At 56.8% G+C, this 19215-nt stretch overlaps 1 protein-coding gene across 22 annotated transcripts in view; it reads left to right on the forward strand.

Moving 5' to 3' along the window:
* Window positions 1-19215, forward strand: part of BIN1 (bridging integrator 1) — a 56924-nt gene that overhangs the window by 12060 nt on the left and 25649 nt on the right. For 21 of the 22 annotated variants that reach the window (XM_061432522.1, XM_061432491.1, XM_061432361.1 and 18 more), the window contains exon 2: window positions 17751-17831. In XM_061432522.1, the coding sequence (XP_061288506.1) occupies window positions 17751-17831 (81 nt within the window). Of the gene's footprint in view, window positions 1-12288; window positions 12372-17750; window positions 17832-19215 lie in introns of those variants that run through there. The other variant, XM_061432549.1, reaches the window with a different exon arrangement.

Below are 19215 nucleotides of genomic sequence, written 5' to 3' on the forward strand. Positions count from 1 at the left end.
TGGGACAAGGTGAAAATGTTCTCCTGAAATACAGCTTAAGCCAGGAGGGTGTGTGTGTGTGTGTGTGAGTGTGTGTGTGTGAGTGTGTGTGTGTGAGGTGTGTGTGTGTGTGTGAGTGTGTGTGTGTGAGTGTGTGAGTGTGAGTGTGTGTGTGTGTGAGTGTGAATGTGTGTGTGGGGGTGTCTGTGTGAGTGTGTGTGTGTGAGGGTGTGTATGTGAGTGAGTGTGTGTGTGTGTGTGTGTGTGTGTGTGAGTGAGTGTGTGTGTGTGTGTGTGTGTGTGTGTGTATCTCCACCGTGGGCTCTGTGCAGCAGTCTGCTCTGGAAGTGGGCCTGGCTGAGCTGGAATGTCACCGTCTTCCCAAGTTTACCAGCCCAGGCCTCCTGATGGAGTGGACCGTGGGCCTGGAGCAGGCCACTGCTGAGAGGGGTCAGGGCCCTTCCAGTGGGCTGCGCGTGGTGCTGCCCTGGATCTGGTGGGCCAGCTGGGGGCCGGCCTGGTGCCACAGCAGGGACGCTGCCCTGAGGTGTGGGTGCTGGGCTGCCTGGCCTGCGGGAGAGCTGAGTCAGCTCCGTGGGAAGCCCGTGGTCAGCAGCGGGCCAGAAGCCGGTGCCTGCGTCCTGACTTGAGTCACTGCACTCTCAGGTCACCCTGTCCTGCTGCGTGCGCTGAGAGACCAGGGGAGGCCTCCCCACAGCCTGCAGCCAGCGCAGGGCTCTTCGGAGCCTGGTGGTTGGTGGGGGCCTGGGTGTGGGGCGGCTCTCAGCGCACATCACTTCTGATCCCCTCCCCTCCCCTCCGCTGGGGACTTGGGTCACTTACTTGACCTCCTCGTTTCGATTTGCTCCTCCATAAAACGGGGTGACAGTGCCCCCTGCTAGGCCCAAGCCTTGGACGGTGGAGTCTGTGACCCTGCACCTAAGTGCGCATAGTAGGCCCTTAGCGCAGAGTCAGTTGGGGTGAGGGGCTTCTGTGCCCCAGGGCTGGGAAAGCCTTAGCAGAGTACCTCACACAGTGTGGCGGGTGGAAAGCCCACGTTCAGGTCCCAGGTCTGCTCCTCCCGAGGCCTTGACCTTGGGCAAGTTACGTGTCCGCTCTGAGCCTCGGTGCTCTTGTGTGTGAGGGTTTAATGGGGGCCACGTGCCTCCATTTCACGCCGTAGGACACTGGAGTTTGGGGTGGGGGTGTAAGGCGCCTTAGCGGGCGTGGGGCGTTCTGCTTGCGGGTCCTGCTGGACCTTCTCACCCGAGTCTGGACCAGCCTGGGCCCAGCAGTGGCGGAGGTGTGCTGGCTCAGCTTGGGATCCAGATGGTGAGGCCGTGGGGGAAGAAGAGAGAGGGAGGGCCAGAGGGGGCCTGGCAGGGGCCAGGTGTCACCTGGACCCCTTCCCCTCATGCTCAGCACCTCCCCACACCAGACCCGAGTTCCTTGTAGGTAGCAGGAGTCCCTTCCAGCTTTCAGATGCTCCGCAAGTGTCCAGAGTCATACCATGGGCTGGCTAGGGATCTAGCCCTGGATGTTCACCCCAAGCCATGCCCTGCTCCACTCTTTTCTGTTCTTTGGCACTTCCCTGTGATTTTGTCTTTTTTTTTAGAATTGGTGACTCTGGCAGCTTAGCTTCCCCTTACTGTTGAACTGCGTTTCTTTTGGGAAACAGGGCCCTGGGGGAAGAAAGGGCCAGGTCAGCAGTGGGCCCAGGGGGTGAGCTGGTGTTTGCTGTGATTTTGGGGGCCAGTGCTCTCTGGTGGGTGTGTGTGTGGGGCATGGGGCTGGCCTCTGCTACCCCTCCCCGTCCACGCTGCCTCACCTCCTCTTAGGGAGGGATGTGGTCTCACCCCAAGGACCTCTCTAGACTGCAAGATAGACTCCAGGGCTGATGCTCGGCCTGTGTCCTGATAAGTCAGAGATGCAGGGGCCCTTTGCGTCCAGCTGATCCTCACCTCTCCACTTTGAGGGTAGAGATGGGACCCTGAGTGGTGACTGCCCAGGCTTCTGGCAGCCCCCTCATCGTCCCTTGTGGTCTCTAGGCTGGGAGGGAAGACCCCAGCTCCTGTCCACTGTGTGCTGATTTCCTGCGTCTGCTGGGCTGGGAGGACCAGGGTCTTCCCCTCAGGCCTCGCTTTGCCCACCATGTTTCTCTGCTCCCCACCAGCCCAAGAACAGTGGTGCAGGCTTAGCAGGAGAGAACCTGGAAAAGCCCTCCTGGTGCCCTGAACAGTCACTGCATCTGCCAGGGGCAGGGGCACCGCCCAGCTTCCCGTCCCTTCTTGGCCGCTCTTGTTTCTCATGCTCATCACCGTTGCTTGGTCTGTGCTCCCTATCAGCCCCCTCCCAGCCTTCCTCCAGCTCCCCCACCCTCAACCAGGGGAAAGCAGTGGGATTGGCCCTGGACTGGGAGAGGACCACCCTGTTCGGAACCAGTGAGAACCAGTGAGTCCCCACCCTTTGATCCACCACATCTGCGAAGTGGAGGGTCCTCACAGGTGCTGGGGACTTGGAATCAGCCCAGGGGCAGAGATAGGGGAGCCACTGGGGCCACCCCCTGGGCAGCCAAGGGCCTGGGAGTGACCGCAGGACCGAGGGTGGGGAGGGGTGGTGGCCCTCCCCACTGCAGTGTCGTGGGTGGGGTGTGTGACTGCGCTTTTGCTTGGCAGGACTGGGTGGAACTATTTAAAGCTGACTCTGGGCATCAGCTCCTGTGAATGACACAAATAACAATAATAAGCAAAATAATAGCAATACTGTGTTGGGGAAAAAAACACCACGGCTTATGTCCTTTAGGTACTTGTGAATCATTCCAGGTTCACAGATGTGGCTATGGACGATTCCGAGTGGTAAAATGAAGGAATAGCCTGGTTCCACATTAGGTTGAACAGACATAGGCAAAGGGCTGAGGACATTTAGAGGCCTGAGTGCGTTCATGTGCCTGAGGTGAGATCAGGAAAGGCTGCCTGGAGGAGGTGGCAGGAAGGAGGTGACTTGGCCTGGCATCAGTGGGGAAGAAATTTCTTAATGACTATTGTGGGGGTGCCCGTGGTCCCTCCTGGGTCAGACTTGGCCCCAGGCTGGTGCGTGGAGGCAGGACCTTCACCTCCCCTCCCCAGGCTCTGGCTCCGTGCTCTGTTGAGCTGGGGGTGGGCTCCTGCTTTGCTGCTGCTTCACAAGGGCTTTCCCCTCACCCAGCCCAGGAAGCAGCTGATGAGGGGCTGGTGGGAGGTGGCCGGGCTAGAGGGGCAGATTCCACCCCTCTGCTGATGGCCGGCGTCCTGGCGCCTGCCTGGGGCTGAGAATAGCACCCACACTTGCATGGAGGGGACAGGTGGGCCGGCAGTGGCTCTGGGGGGGGCGTGGTGCTGACATCTCTCAACAGGTGGCCTGGAGGGCTGGGCCGAGGGCAGGGCTGCGGTGTCCTCAAACAGCCCCATCCAGCCCCTCCTCAAGCGGCCAGCGGGTGGGCTTGTGGAACTCCTATCTGGGGTGCCCTGGCTGGGAGCCCTCCCTGGCCCTTCTGTAGCGTGGGCTGTGTCCCGGGCTCAGTGTGGGAGGTTAGGGATCAGGGCGCCCTAGGGCCGCGTGTGGTGGCTGCTGCAGGGCGTCAGAGGCCAGAACTTCCAGCAGCTGTTTGGGCTCAGGAGCAGGGTCATGGTGGTGGGGCTGCTGTCAGGGCCCCTGCAGAGCCAGAGGGGGAGTCTGCTGAGGGAGGTGGGGCCAGGAGCGGGAGGTGGGGCGCGGTGGGGCGAGTTGTCTCCCATGTAAGCCTGGATGAGTCATGGGGAGCTCGGGGCACCAGGCACCAGCGCGGAAAGGCATGTGTGTGGGCTGGGCTGGGGAGGGACAGGGGTTAGGGAGAGCGTACTGGCTTGGGTGGGCACAGTCCTAGGTCATCAGGGGTCAAGAGGTGGCGGGGGGCGGGGGTTGGGGGGAGGCCAGCCCCCACTCTATGCTAGGCCCTCTAACCTACACAGCCCGAGTTCATCCTCACACTTCCTGAGGGAGAGGTCTTGGCTCAGTTTTACTGATGAGACTCAGGGCTCTGAAAGATGAAACTCCTTGCCCAGGTGTACACAGCCTGGACCTGCTCCTTATGTCTCCCGGCCCCCCTTCGACTCTCCCCATCAGAAAGGGTCCAGAGGGCCCTCCTTTCCTTCCTTTCTCTTACTCACTGTCCAGACCAGATATGGAGCTGGTTGCCAGGGGTGGGAGCCACTGAGGGGGTAGTGGGTGAGGAGGGGAGCCTCAGGAGCCCAGTGGTGGGCCTGCCTTGGCTGCCTGTCCCCACCTGCCTTCCCAACATCTCTGGGGACATCCAGCTCACAGTGACCCCCAGGTGTTCCCAACTCGGGTGGCTCAGGTTCCTTTCCTCTTGTTGCTCACACCCGCTGTCCCCCTCACTTTTCTCCCTGTCAGCCTATCCTTGACCCTTCCTCACCATGTCCTGTCCCGGCCATAAGCCATTACTGCCTCACCTGGGTCATCACAGTCACCTAAGTGGGCTCCGTGCTCCAACCTGCTCTGTAGTCTGTCTGCACATGGCAGCCTGGGACTTTAAAACTGTGAGTCAGAGCACAGCTCTCCAGACTTCCTCTTCCCCGCTGGAGTCTCAAAGCCCCATGGCCCTGCCCTGGCTGCCAAGGCAGTTCATACAGTGGTTACAGCCTCTGGAGCCAGGCTCACTGGCTGTGTGACCCTGTGGAGTTTTTAAGGCAGTGCCTCAGTTTCCACATCTGCAAAGTGGGGTAACAGTAGTACTTCCTTTGTGAGGTTATAGAGGGGATTGCTTGAGGAATTGTGCAAAGGCCTCAACTCCTGTGTTCCTGGGCATCTTCCTCCTCCGCCCACCCTCCTGTCCTCTTTCACACTCTAGCCTTGCTCTTCCCACCCCAGGGCCTTTGCACATGCTGTGCCCCCTGCCTGGCATGCTCTCTCCTTCATCGGGTCACAGAGGCCACTTTCCTGAGCCCCACCCTTTCTGTGCCCTGCGGTGTTTTTGTTCGGTTGCCACTGGACATGGCTCCGTTGGAGCACTGACCCCTCCAGGGCAGAGACCTTGCTCTGCTCACTGTAGAGCACAGCCGGGCAGCTGGGGGAGGGTGTCGCAGACCACGAAGCCTCAGCTCCAGTCCCAGCCCTCGCTGCCTAGGGGCAGGTCCCAGAGCCCAGGGGTGGGGACTCCACTTCCCCTTCCCTGTGAAGGCCAAAACTGTGGGGATGGTGGGGGGTGAGGGGGCAGTGAGGAGGGGGCAGCCTGGGCCCATCCCGAGAGGTTGGTGAAAAGTTCCTTTGTCCCCCTGGAGTGTGGGTCAGGTGGGGCGACGGCTGGAAGGGTGGGGTCTGGACGGCAGGGTGGTGCCTGAGTGCTGAAGGACGTGGCTTTCTGCTCTGGGTGGCCCTGGCCCTTCCAGAAGCCCTCCTGTCCTCATGGAGGCCTCTCCTGGAGGTTCTGGGTCTGTTGACATCTAGGAATGAACTCAGCCTGATGGGTGGTCCCTGAGGGGAGGAAGCCAGTCACAACCAAGCCTGGGCCCTCTCCTGCACCCCCTTGGGGCTCTAGGGCACCCCTTTTGGCCTGATCCCCCCTCCCCAGGCTCCCACGCATGGAAAGGGGCTCCTTTTGCGCCATTGGGTTTGGGAACCGATGGCTGTGTTCAGATTCTAGATCCTGTTTACTTACCCTGGGACCGGGGATGGTAGGCCTCAAGTTTCCTCATCTGAACACCTCCCTCTCTTAGAAAATGCTTGGCAGCCTCTTGGGATGCCTGTGGATTAGCGACTACTTCTGCTTTGTGGGTGCCACCTCACCTCACTGGCCCAGCCCAGCCCCCTCCCAGAACTCCCAACCCCTTCCCCACTTTGGCCCCTGCCCCTCTGCTCCCCTGCCTCTGTTCTCAGCCGTTCCAGCCTCCCCCACCCCCCGCAGCCCACCCTAGCTTCCTCTGGGGTCTGGGTGGCCCTGCTCTGGCTGCTAGCCACTAGCTTATCTGCTGAACAGGCTGGAATGTCAGGCTTCCTGGGAGGGGGAGGGGGGAGAAAGGAGAGGAGGGCAGGGTTTCCCAGCTGGAATCATCTGGAAACTTCTTACCTGGGGTCAGAGCCCTTCCCTTCCACCTGGCAGTGGGTGTGCAGGGTGTGCAGCACCCCCTGAACCCAGTCCCTACCTTTCCCAGGGGCCTGGCTGGGAGGCTGGGAGAGGCTGCTTTTGACCAAGCAGTTGTATTTCAAGGCATTGTTGCGGGACAGACGTACGTGGCAGCCAGGTCTTTACGTACTAGTTAAGGACGTAAAAAAGGAAACCAAACATCACTGTTTACTCTCACCAGTATTTCAAAAGGAAAGGGAAAATCACTAAAAGAGGAAGGAGATAATTTTAGAGTGACAGTCTCCCAAGAAAGGCCCTTTGGCTTCCTCAGTAGGTCAGCCGTTCTTAACCAGGGGCCCACGGGAAAGGATGATGAATCTCTGTGGACTGGTGTCAGGGGACAGTGACTTCCAGAACACGAGGACTTGTGAAAAAAAAAAAAAAGATTACTGTGGGGTGAGGCCTTGGAGATTCAGGGTGGATGAGACTTGGAAAGATTGTTTTTAGTTTTATATTTCATTGCAAAAATCCTTGCACACTTTGCATTCTAATACACGGTCTTTGTTGCTTACGGCACAAAAGTGGTTTCTTCACCAGTTAAATCTTTGGAACGCAGGTGGGGCAGGAATTTTTGGAGTGGGCAGACATGCTGCCTGTCATCCCCGTTTAAGAATCAAAAGTTGAGGGAATTCCCTGGCACTCCCGTGGTTAGGACTGTCACTGCTCTGAGGGCCTGGGTTTGATCCCCGGTTAGGGAACTAAGATAGCACAAACTGCGAGCTGCAGCCCCTGGCAGAAAAAAAGAATCATCAGTCGGATCTGGGCGTAGAAATCCATCCCGCCTGGGGTCCTTGTTCTGCCGCTCTTTAGCTGAGCGATCCCTCTGAACCTGTTTTTTCATCTGTAAAATAGCACCCAAAGTCACACCTTTGGATGTCCTGGTGATATGAGCCCACCTGTAAGGGAGTGTCAAGGGTGCTGAGCCCCCTCAAGGTGAATCCTTGGTGCAAGCTCCCTGGGGTTGTGCCTTGCAATGTGATTTTTTTGTGGAGCTTTGAAGGAGGAGCAGCTGCAATCCAAGGGGAGCTTTCCCTGGCAGGTCGGTGGCTGAGAGGTGACATCCCATGGTGAGGGGTCCCCTCAAGAGTGTGAGCTGAGCTCAGAGCACTTCCCCAAGGGGAAGGCGGGATGATGGTCACCACCTTCTAGCCACCAGCCTGGGAAGATGGAGGTCCAAGGATGGGGTGCAGAGGAATCAGGGGAGGCGTCTCTCTCTTGGGGACAGCTTTGTGTGTGTACTGGATTAGGAAGAGGGATCTGAGTCAGAAGGTCCCCGTCTCCTCTGAGATGCTCTTGCCCAGAGCCGGCCCTTTCCGAGCCAGGAGCCCGGCTGGTTCCCCTGGGAGCCTGTTGCTTTCTCTTTCTCTGGTTTTCTCTCCAGCTCCCTTCTGCATTCTGGATTCTTCTTCCACACTGTCTCCTGGCCTCCACTCAGCTTCTCGCCTGGCTCTGTGGCTTCTGGATGGTTCCTGCCACCTTCCCACTGTGCCTGGAATCGACCGAAGGGTCGTGGGCAGGAGCTGTGTCAGGGAGCATGTGTGTGTCTGTGCAGACAGGTCGGTGAGCACCAGAGTATGGACACGTGAGGGTGCAGACAGGCCCACTTGGTGGGCCTACGTGGGGGCACATTCTTGCCTCCTGGGGGTGGAATGCTGTTCCTGCCTTTTGCCCAAGGCCAGCATTTTAACATTTATCTTTCTTAAAAAGTCATTGCCCTTTTGGGAAGTCGACAGGCTGAGTCTGGCACCGCAGGAGGGCTGAGGAGTCTTATCGGCCAGGCCTCTTGCTGTGCCTTCTGGAAGTCGTGTGTTCTGGGCTCTGCTCCTGGGCAGAAGAAGCCTGAGCTGCTTCTCCCCACTGTCGTTCACAACTGGGCCAGGCAGGCCAGGCCCCTCAATCTAGCCCCTCTCTGCCTGATACCCTCTCAACGCCAGGGCACAGCGACAGCTCCCAGGCTGCGAACTGTGTCACCCTGGCCAGCAGATAACCAGTCTCAGGCCTAAATACTGTGGCTCTGGTGGCAGAGATGTCCAACATGTCCGTGTGAGTGAGCTCACGGGCCCTCAGAGGGAGACGCAGAGTTTTCCTTGCTGGATGACAAGATGAAGCTGCCCCCTGGTGCGGTCACTAGCCAGGCTGCAGGCAAGAGCCGTACCCCAAGAGTGGCATTCAGTGAAAAGGACCCTGGAGTCAGGAGCCCTGGGTCCAGTCCTGGCCTGTCCACAGTCTCTTCACTCAAAATAGGGGTGCCAAGGCCTGCTGGAGGAAGAGGCCCAGGGACCCAGACTGCAGCTTAGTGCCCAGAACGGGTCAGCCAGGCCAGCCGCCTGGGCCAGAGGCGCCTCTGCATCCCCAGGGGTCAGTGAGCAGGCAGTGTGGCCTCAACCATGACACAGTGACGGACCCAGAGGGCAGCTGCTAGGGCCCTGAGTCCAGCCCCCTTGCCACAGCAGATGAGATCTGAGCCGCACTTGCTCGGCAACCACAAAGCTACCAGACTCTCCTGGGGTCGAGCTGTGGCCAAATTCCTTCCTTTTCTCATCTCTAAAGTAGGGGTGAGAGTACTTAGAGGAGGCCAGGCATAAAATTGGCAAGAAAGGACCAGGAATAGGACGCCCAGAAGCAGTGAACACGCCTCTCCTTAAAGGGAACCCGGGCTTCTTTGAGAAATGGCTGATTGTAGGCCCAGGGCCTACAATACCCCCTACACACCCCCCTGAGCCTGGAGCATCTCGCAGTGTCAGGAAACAAGGACATGCCCAAAGACTAGTGGAGACACGTCCTCAGGCTCCCACTGGCCAAATTTAGGACAGTTTGAACATCAAAAAGAATAATGATAGTAATAGACTATAAAACATTGAATGCAAAATGGAGGCGAGAGTCCGTAATGATGTCCCTATAAAGACATGACCTGTATAGAACACCAGGTAATACGGAGGAGGGTAGAAGCCCTCGGTAACAGTTAGTCCCGGCAAAGATGAGAGATGCAGAGCCTCTCAGACTTTCATTTGCACATAGGGCATAAGGGGTCTTGTCAAAATGCATTGTCAAATCCAGCAGTTCCAGGGCAGAGCCTGAAATTCTGCATTTCTACCAGATTACCAAAGGGCTGTGATGCTGTTGGTTCATGGACCCCACTTTGAGTGGTAGAGTATTAAATGGACATAAAGGCATCAGGTAAAAAGTTATGGGCTGTAAACATTTATGCAGGGATGATATATCGACCCTCAGATGACTGGTTAGTTACCTAGAGAAAAGTCACCTTAGTCACATCAGAGGTCTGGCAAACACTGCCCAACCTGTGCATGTGGTCAAGCTCAGCACCGGAAGCAGGAGACGCTCCGAGGTGTTGCTGTTGAAGGACACGTTGCCTCTGAAGTATGCTTGCCAAAACAATGTTTAATCTGGACTCAATCACGAGGAAGTGAGCAGATGAACCTAGAGTGTAGGTCATGCTCCACGGGACTGGTTTGCATGCTTAAAGAAAATGTCTGTTTGGCACAGGGTCCGATACTCAATATTTTGTAATAACCTATAAGGGAAAAGAATCTGAGCAAGAACATATATATATATCTTACAACCGAATCCCTTTGCTGTACACCTGAAACTAACAGAACATTGTAAATCAACTATGGTTCAATAAAAAAGTGTCAACACCATGAAAGAGAAACAAATATGAACAGTGAATAGGTGTGGGGAAATGTTCTGGATTAGAGGAGACGGGAGACACACAACCCAATGCAGTGTGCATGCTAAGTGAAGTAAGTCAGAAAGAGAAAGATAGATACCGTGTGACATCACCCGTATGGGATGTGAAATACGACACAAACGAACCCACCTGTGAGACAGAAACAGACTCAGAGAACAAACTCGTGGCTCCAAGGCTGAGGGGCATGAGGGGGCGATCCACCGGGAGCTCGGGGTTAGCAGGCCAGCTATTATATATAGAATAAGTAAACAATAAGATCCTACTGTATAGCAGAGGGCCATCCCTCAGTGGGTAAAGAATCTGCCTGGAATGGAGGAGCCACAAAAGATGCAGGTTTATCCCTGGGTTGGGATGATTGCCTGGAGAAGGACGTGGCAACTCAGTCCAGCGCTCTTACCTGGAGAATCCCAGGGATGGAGGAGCCTGGTGGGCTACAGTCCATGGTGTCGCACAGAGGCAGACGCGACTGAAGAGACTGAGCATGCATGCATGCACGAATAGCACAAGGAACTCTACACAATATGTCGTGATAAACCAGAATGGAAAAGAGTATGAAAAGGAATGTGTGTGTGTGCGTGTATGTGTATATATATATACTGAATCATGTATATATATACCGAAACATATGTGTGTATATATATACTGAATCATATACATATATATACCGAATCATATATATATATATATACTGCTAAGTCGCTTCAGTTGTGTCCGACTCTGTGTGATCCCAGAGACGGCAGCCCACCAGGCTCCCCTGTCCCTGGGATTCTCCAGGCAAGAACACTGGAGTGGCTTGCCATTTCCTTCTCCAATGCATGAAAGTGAAAAGTGAAAGTGAAGTCGCTCAGGTTGTCTACTTGAAAGTTAAACAGTCGTGTCCGACTCCTAGCGACCCCATGGACTGCAGCCTACCAGGCTCCTCCGTCCATGGGATTTTCCAGGCAAGAGTACTGGAGTGGGGTGCCATTGCCTTCTCCATATATATATATACTGAATCATATATATATGTATAACTGAATCACTTTACTGTACAGCAGAAACTAACTCAACATTGTAAATCAACTATTTGTGTTGTTCAGTAGCTCAGTCGTGTCCAACTCTTTTGCAACCCCATGGACTGCGGCACGCCAGGCTCCTGTCCTTCACCATCTCCCGGAGCTTACTCAACTCATATGCATTGAATCAGTGATGCCATCCAACCATCTCGTCCTCTGTCGTTTCCTTCTCCTCCTGCCCTCAATCTCTCCCATCATCAGAGTCTTTTCTAATGAGTCGGCTCTTCGCATCAGGTGGCCAAAGTATTGGAGCTACAGCTTCAGCATCAGTCTTTCAAATGAAAATTCAGGATTGATTTCCTTTAGGATTGAATCAACTATATTTCAATTTAAAAAACAGTGTGTGAACCACATTTGGATCCCAGATCAAAAAGCAAATAACCCAAACATAAGGGAGATGCAGGGGACAACTAGGCATGTTTGCACATGGACATGTGCTGGATAATAGTAATAAGTTAAGAGTGAACACTGGCTGTTCTCTGGTATTACGGGGGTTTAGGAGAATATTCTTATTCTTCGGAAATGTGCCAAAGTAGTTAGGGGTGAAGGACTGGGTTGAAGGGTCGTGATGTCTGCAGCTCCTTTCCAGGGGTTGGGCTAACATAAAAACAAACGAACCAAACTATTTAAATAGAGAGAAAGAGAGAAAGGAAAGGTGGCCTCATGGTGACAATTGGTGAGTTGAGGGAAGGACAGATGGCAGTCTATCGTACTATTCTTTCAACTTCTTTTGCAGTTTATAAGGTTTATATTTCAGACTAGAAGTTGGGGAGGGGGCCTATGCAATGTGGCAGTGCCTGGTGGGCTGGGGCTTACCCCTCCCCACTCTCTCCTGGCTCTGCTGAGGCCCTGCCCACTTGGCTCCTGGGTTACTGGGAAGCTGGGAGGAGTGTGGGACCGAGTGTCCATCATGGGGGCCAGGTGCCTTGGGCACCATCTGGGCAGGAGGACTGTGAGGCCAGCTGGGAGCATAGCTCTGGGGCATGGCTGATACTGTGTGTGGGCGGGAGGGTTGAGCCGGTGGGCAGGAGACAGGGGGACCCCTCAGATGTCAGGGAGTGAGCCAGAGACCCTGAGGCTGTGGGCAGTCGGGGCGGAGTGCCCTACCCTGGCATGTCTACAAGGAGGGGACAGCTCCGGTCACCAGGTGGCCTTTGGTCCAATTCGGATGGCCCCTCTTGCCTCTTGAGGTGTCTCCCTTCACAGGGATCCCAGCTGTGTGACCCGTGGGAAAGGCGAGCCTTCCACCTGCCCACCCGTCACCCAGACGGCCTGTGTGTCTGTGTGCCCCTGCCCACCTGGGAGCCTCTGTGAGGGCGTGCATCCTGTTGCTGTGGTCCCGACCGCAGGCTCTGGTGTTGGCGGGGGAGGAGGAAGTACGACAGTGACGCCCAGCCGCCCGGCGCAGCTCGCTCTGCGACCAACCTCCACTGAGGCCGAGACCTTGGGGTGCTGGGAGATGATGAGGAAGGTGAAGGCCCCCTGGGGTCTCGGCCGCTGGGTGGTGGGTGCTGGGGGACCTGTCTGTGTGTGTGTGAGAGAGAGGGTGAATGGGGGTGCTGGATGGGGGTGGTCCTTCATCTCTGCTGGTTGCTAGAAGAGCTTTTCCTGTCCGGGGTTTCCCTCCTGGGCCTCCGGGCTCCGCTCTTCTCCCCAACCTTGGCTTCTAGAAAGTGCTTATTCTTACTTTGTGCCACATGCTCAGATGTGGGCATGTGTTCCTACACAGGGCTGGCCGCGCTCTGGGGAGAAAGAGGGGTCCCAGAGGGCTCCTGGGGTCAGCCTAGGGGTGAGGGCCTGTGGGCGTGCTCCCCTGCCCTTGCTGGCCCAGCTGGGGTGGCGTGGAGAGGGCCAGGTCTGCTGGGTGCCCCCCCCACCTCCAGTTTGGGTGCCCTTCTTCCAGTCTGGAGCTTGGGAGAAGCCCTTTGCCTGCTTCTGAGTGTGAGGCCCTAGGTGGCCTGATTTGCCTGCCGTCTGTCCCACGAAAGTAGAGACCGTAGCTGGGAGGAGGAGTGTGTGGGGCCTGTAAAGTGCTATGCTGGGTCAGCAGTGAGTGATAACTTGCTCCTGTTTTGAAGGACACTGGCCCTGGGCACCCTTTCTGGATTTGGTGGCTGGGTGCGCGGCCCAGCTGTGTGGAGGCTGTCACCATGGGTGGCCTGTCCCCTGGCTCACTGGCTGGCCAGGAGCAGAGGAGCGGGCCTGGGAAGACCCCGCAACCGAGGCCTCTGGGCTGTGAGGGGCTGGGGAGGGGCAGGCAGGAAGCTGTCCCTGAGCCCTGGTACTCAGAGGTGCTCAGCCGTGTCCTGCGGGCCTCCTGCCTCGCCTGAGTCACAGCCCAGGCTCTGACAGGGCGACCCGCAGATGCTGTCAGGAGGAGGCTCATTCTGCCAACAGCTTCCTTCACTTGGCCCTGCTGGGGATTGGTCCTACCGAGATTTTCAGCCCCTCTTGTCCGTGGCTGCACTGAGGATGTGATGAGAGGAGCAGGGCCACCGATAAAGCTTCCCGGACTGCGCTGGGCTTGGGCTGAGCAACTCCCACCTTGGTGTGGTGGGGCTGTGACCTGTCCTCTGTCACATTGTCACATTGTCCCTTTGTTTATTACAAGGGAGACATGCGAGATTAGTGTGACATAGGGGTGTCTGCTGCCCCCGCCCCCGCCCCCACCACAGATCTCTGTAGCCTCAGGCAGGGATTGGGAAGCCTGACTGCCTCCAGGCCCCCTCCTCACCTGACTCCTGCCCCTTCTCCAATACATGGCTCAGCCATCAGGCATCCCCTGAACCCCGGTGGCCCGCCCGCTGCTCGCAGTGGCTGGCTGAGCTCCACGCAGGGTGGCCCCACGCACTGAGTGTGACCTCTGTGTCCCCCAGGCCTGTGGCCAGGGCTCCCCTCTTGGCATGGAGAGGGCTCTGATCATGTGTGTGTGTCCCAGGCGAGGGCACTGGTGGCGGCTGGACAGAGCTGCCTTGTGGTCTCTGAGTGTGGGGACAGATTGGGCAGGGCTCAGCAGCTGTTGGGTGGCAGGGCAGGATACGGTGGGGTCCAGGTGCCCCAGGGGCCAGTGGGAAGGGCCTCTTTCCCAGTGTCTGGGGTGCAGCAGGAGCCATGCTCCGGAGGGTGGGAAACAGGTAGCCGTCAGGGCTGTGGAGTTTCACTGCGCCAAGTTTAGTCCCGGTCTCTGTCCTGGGGTGGGTGGTGCCCAGCTTGTTCCCCCCTGTAGCCACATTGGGGGCTTCCCCCAAGGACAGGGCCCCAGGGTGTGTGCCCTCGTCCTCCTTTCTGTGGAGCGAGGCAGGTACAGTGAGGAGGAGACAAGGCCTGAGCCTCCACGTGCTGTGGCACAGGTGGGCACTGAGCTATCAGAGGCGAGGCGAGCAGCTGGCTGGAGCTCACGCAGAGCCGTGCTGGTCATCCCCCTCTGCAGCATCCTGCAGGGCCCAGTGGGATCCACTGGAGCCAACTGCTTCCCCAGATTCTGAGACCAGACCTCAGATTCGTGTGAATGCCAGTTCTAACCCCTGATCCTAATGGCTACCTTCATGGTGAGCTCTCTGCGTGTCAGGTCAAGTATTCTCCATATGCTGCTGCTGCTAAGTCACGTCAGTCGTGTCCGACTCTGTGCGACTCCATAGACAGCCGCCCACCAGGCTCCCTGCCCCGGGATTCTCCAGGCAAGCATACTGGAGTGGGTTGCCATTTCCTTCTCCAGTACATGAAAGTGAAAAATGAAAGTGAGGTTGCTCAGTCATGTCCAACTCTTCTCGACCCCATGGACTGCAGCCCACCAGGCTCCTCCAACCATGGGATTCCCCAGGCAAGAGTACTGGAGCGGGTTGCCATTGCCTTCTCAGTTCTCCATATAGACCCTCTCATTTTACGTAACAGGAAACTGAGAGATGGGCTGTTTTGTTCTAGGTTGTGACTCTGACCTCAAAGTTCACAGCTCAGATGAGAACGTGTTGTGTGTTGACCCTGTGCTCAGCCCTGTTAGTGAGCTGGGGACGCAGGAAAGCTGGACACTGTCCTCGACCTCAGGCTGTGCAGGCTTGGTGGGGCCAGAGGCAGACCCCCAGGCAATGAGGAGAGCTGGTCCCAGGCCCTAAGTGGTAGAGTCGGGGGAGGACAGAGAGGGCAGCTTCAGAGGACATGTCGCCTGAGCAAGGTTTTGAAGGATAAACAGGAGTTGGCTGTGTGCACCTGCCTGCCTATGTATTCGAGTACAGAGTGTGCATACTTGCCTTCTGTCTGGCATCTTGGGATGCCATCAGTATGGACTAGGAGGGTGGGTTCATGTCAGGCCCAGCCCTCAGCTGTGTAAAGACAGCTCTGAAAGCCCTGTACTTGAGTACCTATTATGGGCTAGATGTGGAGACATGTTTCACGTGAGCCTTAAGGTGGACGCTAATGTTCTGTTTCTTGACAAGGTGCTTGAGATTCAGAGAGACAGTAAGAGTCCCTTTTCTCAGGGTTCTTCTCACTGCCTGGCATGTCACCATGGCCGGCCTCTTTCTCAAGGCCTGAAGGTCTCACTGGTAGCTACCGCTGGCTGGTGAGCCACGCGGCTGTGTTTGATGCCTGGAGCCAGGTGTGGATATCTGGGCCTCCTCGGGACCCCGATGGCGGGGAGGGGACTGGCAGCTCCGCTGATCGTGAGCATCTCCGCAGGGAGAAGGAGAGGCAGTGGGCAGATAGCGTCACTCCCAGTCCCCCTGCCTGAAGGCCGGCCGGGCTCTGCTCCCTAGGAGCCTCTGGTTTGCTCCGGTGGGCCGTGCTGGCTTTTGGAAGTTCTTTCCCGCCTGGTGGTCCACTTCTCTCCTTGGCGTGGATGGGGGTGAGTCACCTGCCCATGCCCAGTGTCAGGTGGGCCAGGCACCCCCGAAGCTCCACCCTGTTCCCATGGGGCCGGCCGGATGTGGCTGCCAAGGGAAGGGGGAGCCCAGATTGAGGGAAGTGCCCGTTTTCTTGCTCATGGTGGTTTGGTTTTGCTTTTCTCCTCAGTTCACTGCCACACTTGGCATCCGGTTGCCCTTGCCTGATGGACAGTGTCCTGACAGGGTTACTGGGGGCCGCTCCCCAATGTGCACTGCTCCCCACCGCCTTCCCTCTCCCTCCTGTGCGACCTCGAGTCACCTTGAGTGTCTTAAAATTCCCTAACAATGGACCTCATCTTTCTGCTGCCTCCTGCTGCCAGCGCTCCTCTCAGTCTGAGCTGCCACTTCTCCCAGGAAGTTTTCCTTGATTACCCAGGCTGGATAGGATCTCCATCCTGGGCTCCCACAGTCTCATGTACTTCCCTCTGTCTTGGGACTGGACCCTTGTCTGATCGATCTGCTTCCCCAGTAGAGATGCCAAGGGCACAGAGCAAGTGCCTGGCAAGAGATGGCCAAATTCATTACACGATGAGAGAGAGGGTCAGAGAGCTGACTGGCCTCGCTGTGGCTCCTGGGCAGGTGGGGGAGGGGGAGCAGGGCAGCGCAGGCCATCCTAGGGTCAGTCGGGGTTCGGGAGGGTCTAGGCTCTGTTCTGAGACCGGGCATCCCTCGGTCCAGGACCCTGACCTGGTGTTCCAACCCCATCTGAGCTCATCCCTGCTGGGAGCTCACCTGTTTTTCTCCTCCACCTGCCACCCCTAACCAGAGCCATGTGCTTCCTTCTTATTCTTGTTGGGTTTTGGTCACTCTCTGCTGACCATCATCTCCATGTTGTTCCTTCTGCTTCCTGTGGAGGTGCCTGCCCAGGCCTGTGGAGGGGAGCCTCTGCCTCCCTCTCTCCCTGCACACCTCACCCTCTCTCTGCCTAATCTGTACCCCATCTCTTATTTTTCTCTGCTCTTCCCCTATTGCCCTCACCCATCCTTGCTTCTTAAACTCCCTCTCTTTCTAACCAAAGAGAACTCTGGAGTTGGAGGCAGCGGGAGCTGGGAGATGGGAGTCTGGGAGAACCTGGTGGGCCAGCCCTTCTGCTCAGGGCTTTCAGGCTCCTGGTCCACTTTCTTCTTTTTCTAGAGCTTTCTCCCTCTCCAGACTTTGGGTCTCTCTCTGCCTTCACCCATCCATCTCCCCACCTGTGCCTGCCACTTCTTCTCTTTGACACCGCCAAGAAGGGACAGCCGTGACTCATCGAGGGGAGAGTCAGCCTCTGAGATGTCAGGAATAGGGTGTGTGTCTGTGAGCCCGTGTGTACGTGCTTTTGGGTGCCTCTGTGTGCATGAATGTGTGTGTGCTGGTGTCAGTTACAGGAGTGGGAGGGCGTCTAGATATGGGCTAGAATGGGTCTCAACTGGAAATCTAGGCAGATTGGAAGCTGACTCCTAGTGACAGCAAGAGCCTGACCCTCCGCCAGCCCTCCCTTCCCTCCTGGTCCTGGAGTGATTACCTCCCTGCCCCTCCCTCTAGGATTTGTGAGCAGTGGGCCCAAGAAATGGAGTCCTGTGGGGAGGTGGGGCCACCCCCGCCGGCCCCCTGGTGTTTGGCTCACTTTTCAGTTGCCAGGTTGGGGTGTAGCAGCCAGGGCTGCGGTGTGATATCAGCTGGGAGGGGCACCCAACCCCTCGTACTCCTGGTTTCTGTCACTACAGCAAGCCTGTCCTAAGCTCCTCCTCTTGACAGATGGGTGAGCCCTGAGAAGAGGAGGGAGAGATCTCAGTCCCTCAGGCCCTTGGGGGTCACAGCAACCACAAGACCTCTGGTGGTCCTGGTGGCCTGGGCTGGATGATCCTGGCCATGGCCCTCCCAGAACCCTGCTGGGGTGGAGAGGAGTCTGTGGTATTGATGATCTGGTGCTCTTGGTTTGGCTACTTTCCTTCTCAGTGTAACATTCTTCCCTTCTCCCTCTGCCTTGGAAGGTCCTCCAGAAACTGGGGAAGGCGGATGAGACGAAGGATGAGCAGTTTGAACAGTGTGTCCAGAATTTCAACAAGCAGCTGGTGAGTATGGGTGGCCCTTGGCCTTCGGGAGCTTGTGAAAAATGGAACTGTGCCTGCCAGGTGGAAAATGTCAAGAGCTGAATTTGTGGAGTAGAAGAGCTTGAGAAGGGATTAGTGTGGGCTGGCATGTCATGGAAGACTTCTTGGAGGAGGGGGCACTGGCACTGGCTATGGACTAGGGGAAGAGGGGGAGTGTGGGGGTTTACTTTAGGTAAGATGTAAGGTGGGGCGGGGTAGGAGTGGGAGTGAGTGTTAGATCACGGCCAGATTCTGGGCAACCTTCAGTGTCGAGGCAGGTGGGCTCTCTAGAAGTGTCCTGTGAGGAGAGTGGTATCTGCAAGGTTTAATACGGGAGCGGAGCAGACTGGGTTTGATTGGGTACCCGCTGAGTGTCGACTGTGCCTGGCTGAGTGGTGGGCTCCAGGCCGGGCCATTTGTAGATGGCTTGTGGATCCCTCTGACACCCCTGTAAGGCAACTGGTATCAGTGCTCCCCTTTCGTAGATGAAGCAGTTGAGGCTTAGAGAAGTTGGGTAATCTGCCCAAGGCCATCCAGCTTTGGGAGTGGATTCAGACCCATACTTCTCTGGTTCTAAAAACTGCAAATGAATTAAAGGACATCCTTAGCATTTTCTTTTATAGACCAAGGGCTGGTGACAGAAGGGCCTTAATTATGTGGACAGCCTGGGGGGCAGTGGTTTTATCCAAGGGAGGATGTCCTGACCCCAAAGGGCCCTAAATACCTTGACTGGGTTGTGCTCGAGACATTCCCCCCTCAGATCTGCTAAGTCTAGAATAAGCCACTTTGGTGACTGTATCTGAAGATAGTAGAAGTTGGGAGTGAAATGACTCTGGTGATTCTCTCCTCCCTGGGAAAGGCCAAGGAAGCAGGGACAGAGAGCTGGGCCATGGCTCTGTGGCTTCTGCAAACCAGTCCCAGTGAGTGACAGACAGGAATGGAGGCCAGAAGAGGCCACAGGAGTGGGCATGGGTGTTGGCAATGAGGTCAAGATCTAAGCTTTGCTAGGAAAGGGGCTGGTGGGCCTAGACTGGGGGCTGGGAGGGACCAGGCCTCTTCCTACTCCTGGTCCACATCTGAGGCCTCAGAAAGCACAGAAGATACCCACCAATGCTTCTGTGGCTGGAAGGGAACCTCTGGGAGAAGGGGCCTCCTTTGAAAAACTCTGACAGCTCACTGGCCCGTGGCTGGGAGCAGTTGGGAGAGGGCCAGGGAGCATGATGGGAGAAGGCCAGGGAGCACGCTGGGAGAAGGCTGGGGAGCATGCTGGGAGAGGGCCAGGGAGCATGCTGGGAGAAGGCCGGGGAGCATGCTGGGAGAGGGACGGGGAGCATGCTGGGAGAGGGACGAGGAGCATGCTGGGAGA

The sequence above is a fragment of the Bos javanicus genome, chromosome 2 (genome assembly GCF_032452875.1).
Source record: "Bos javanicus breed banteng chromosome 2, ARS-OSU_banteng_1.0, whole genome shotgun sequence".
In the NCBI taxonomy this organism is placed as follows: Eukaryota; Metazoa; Chordata; class Mammalia; order Artiodactyla; family Bovidae; genus Bos; species Bos javanicus.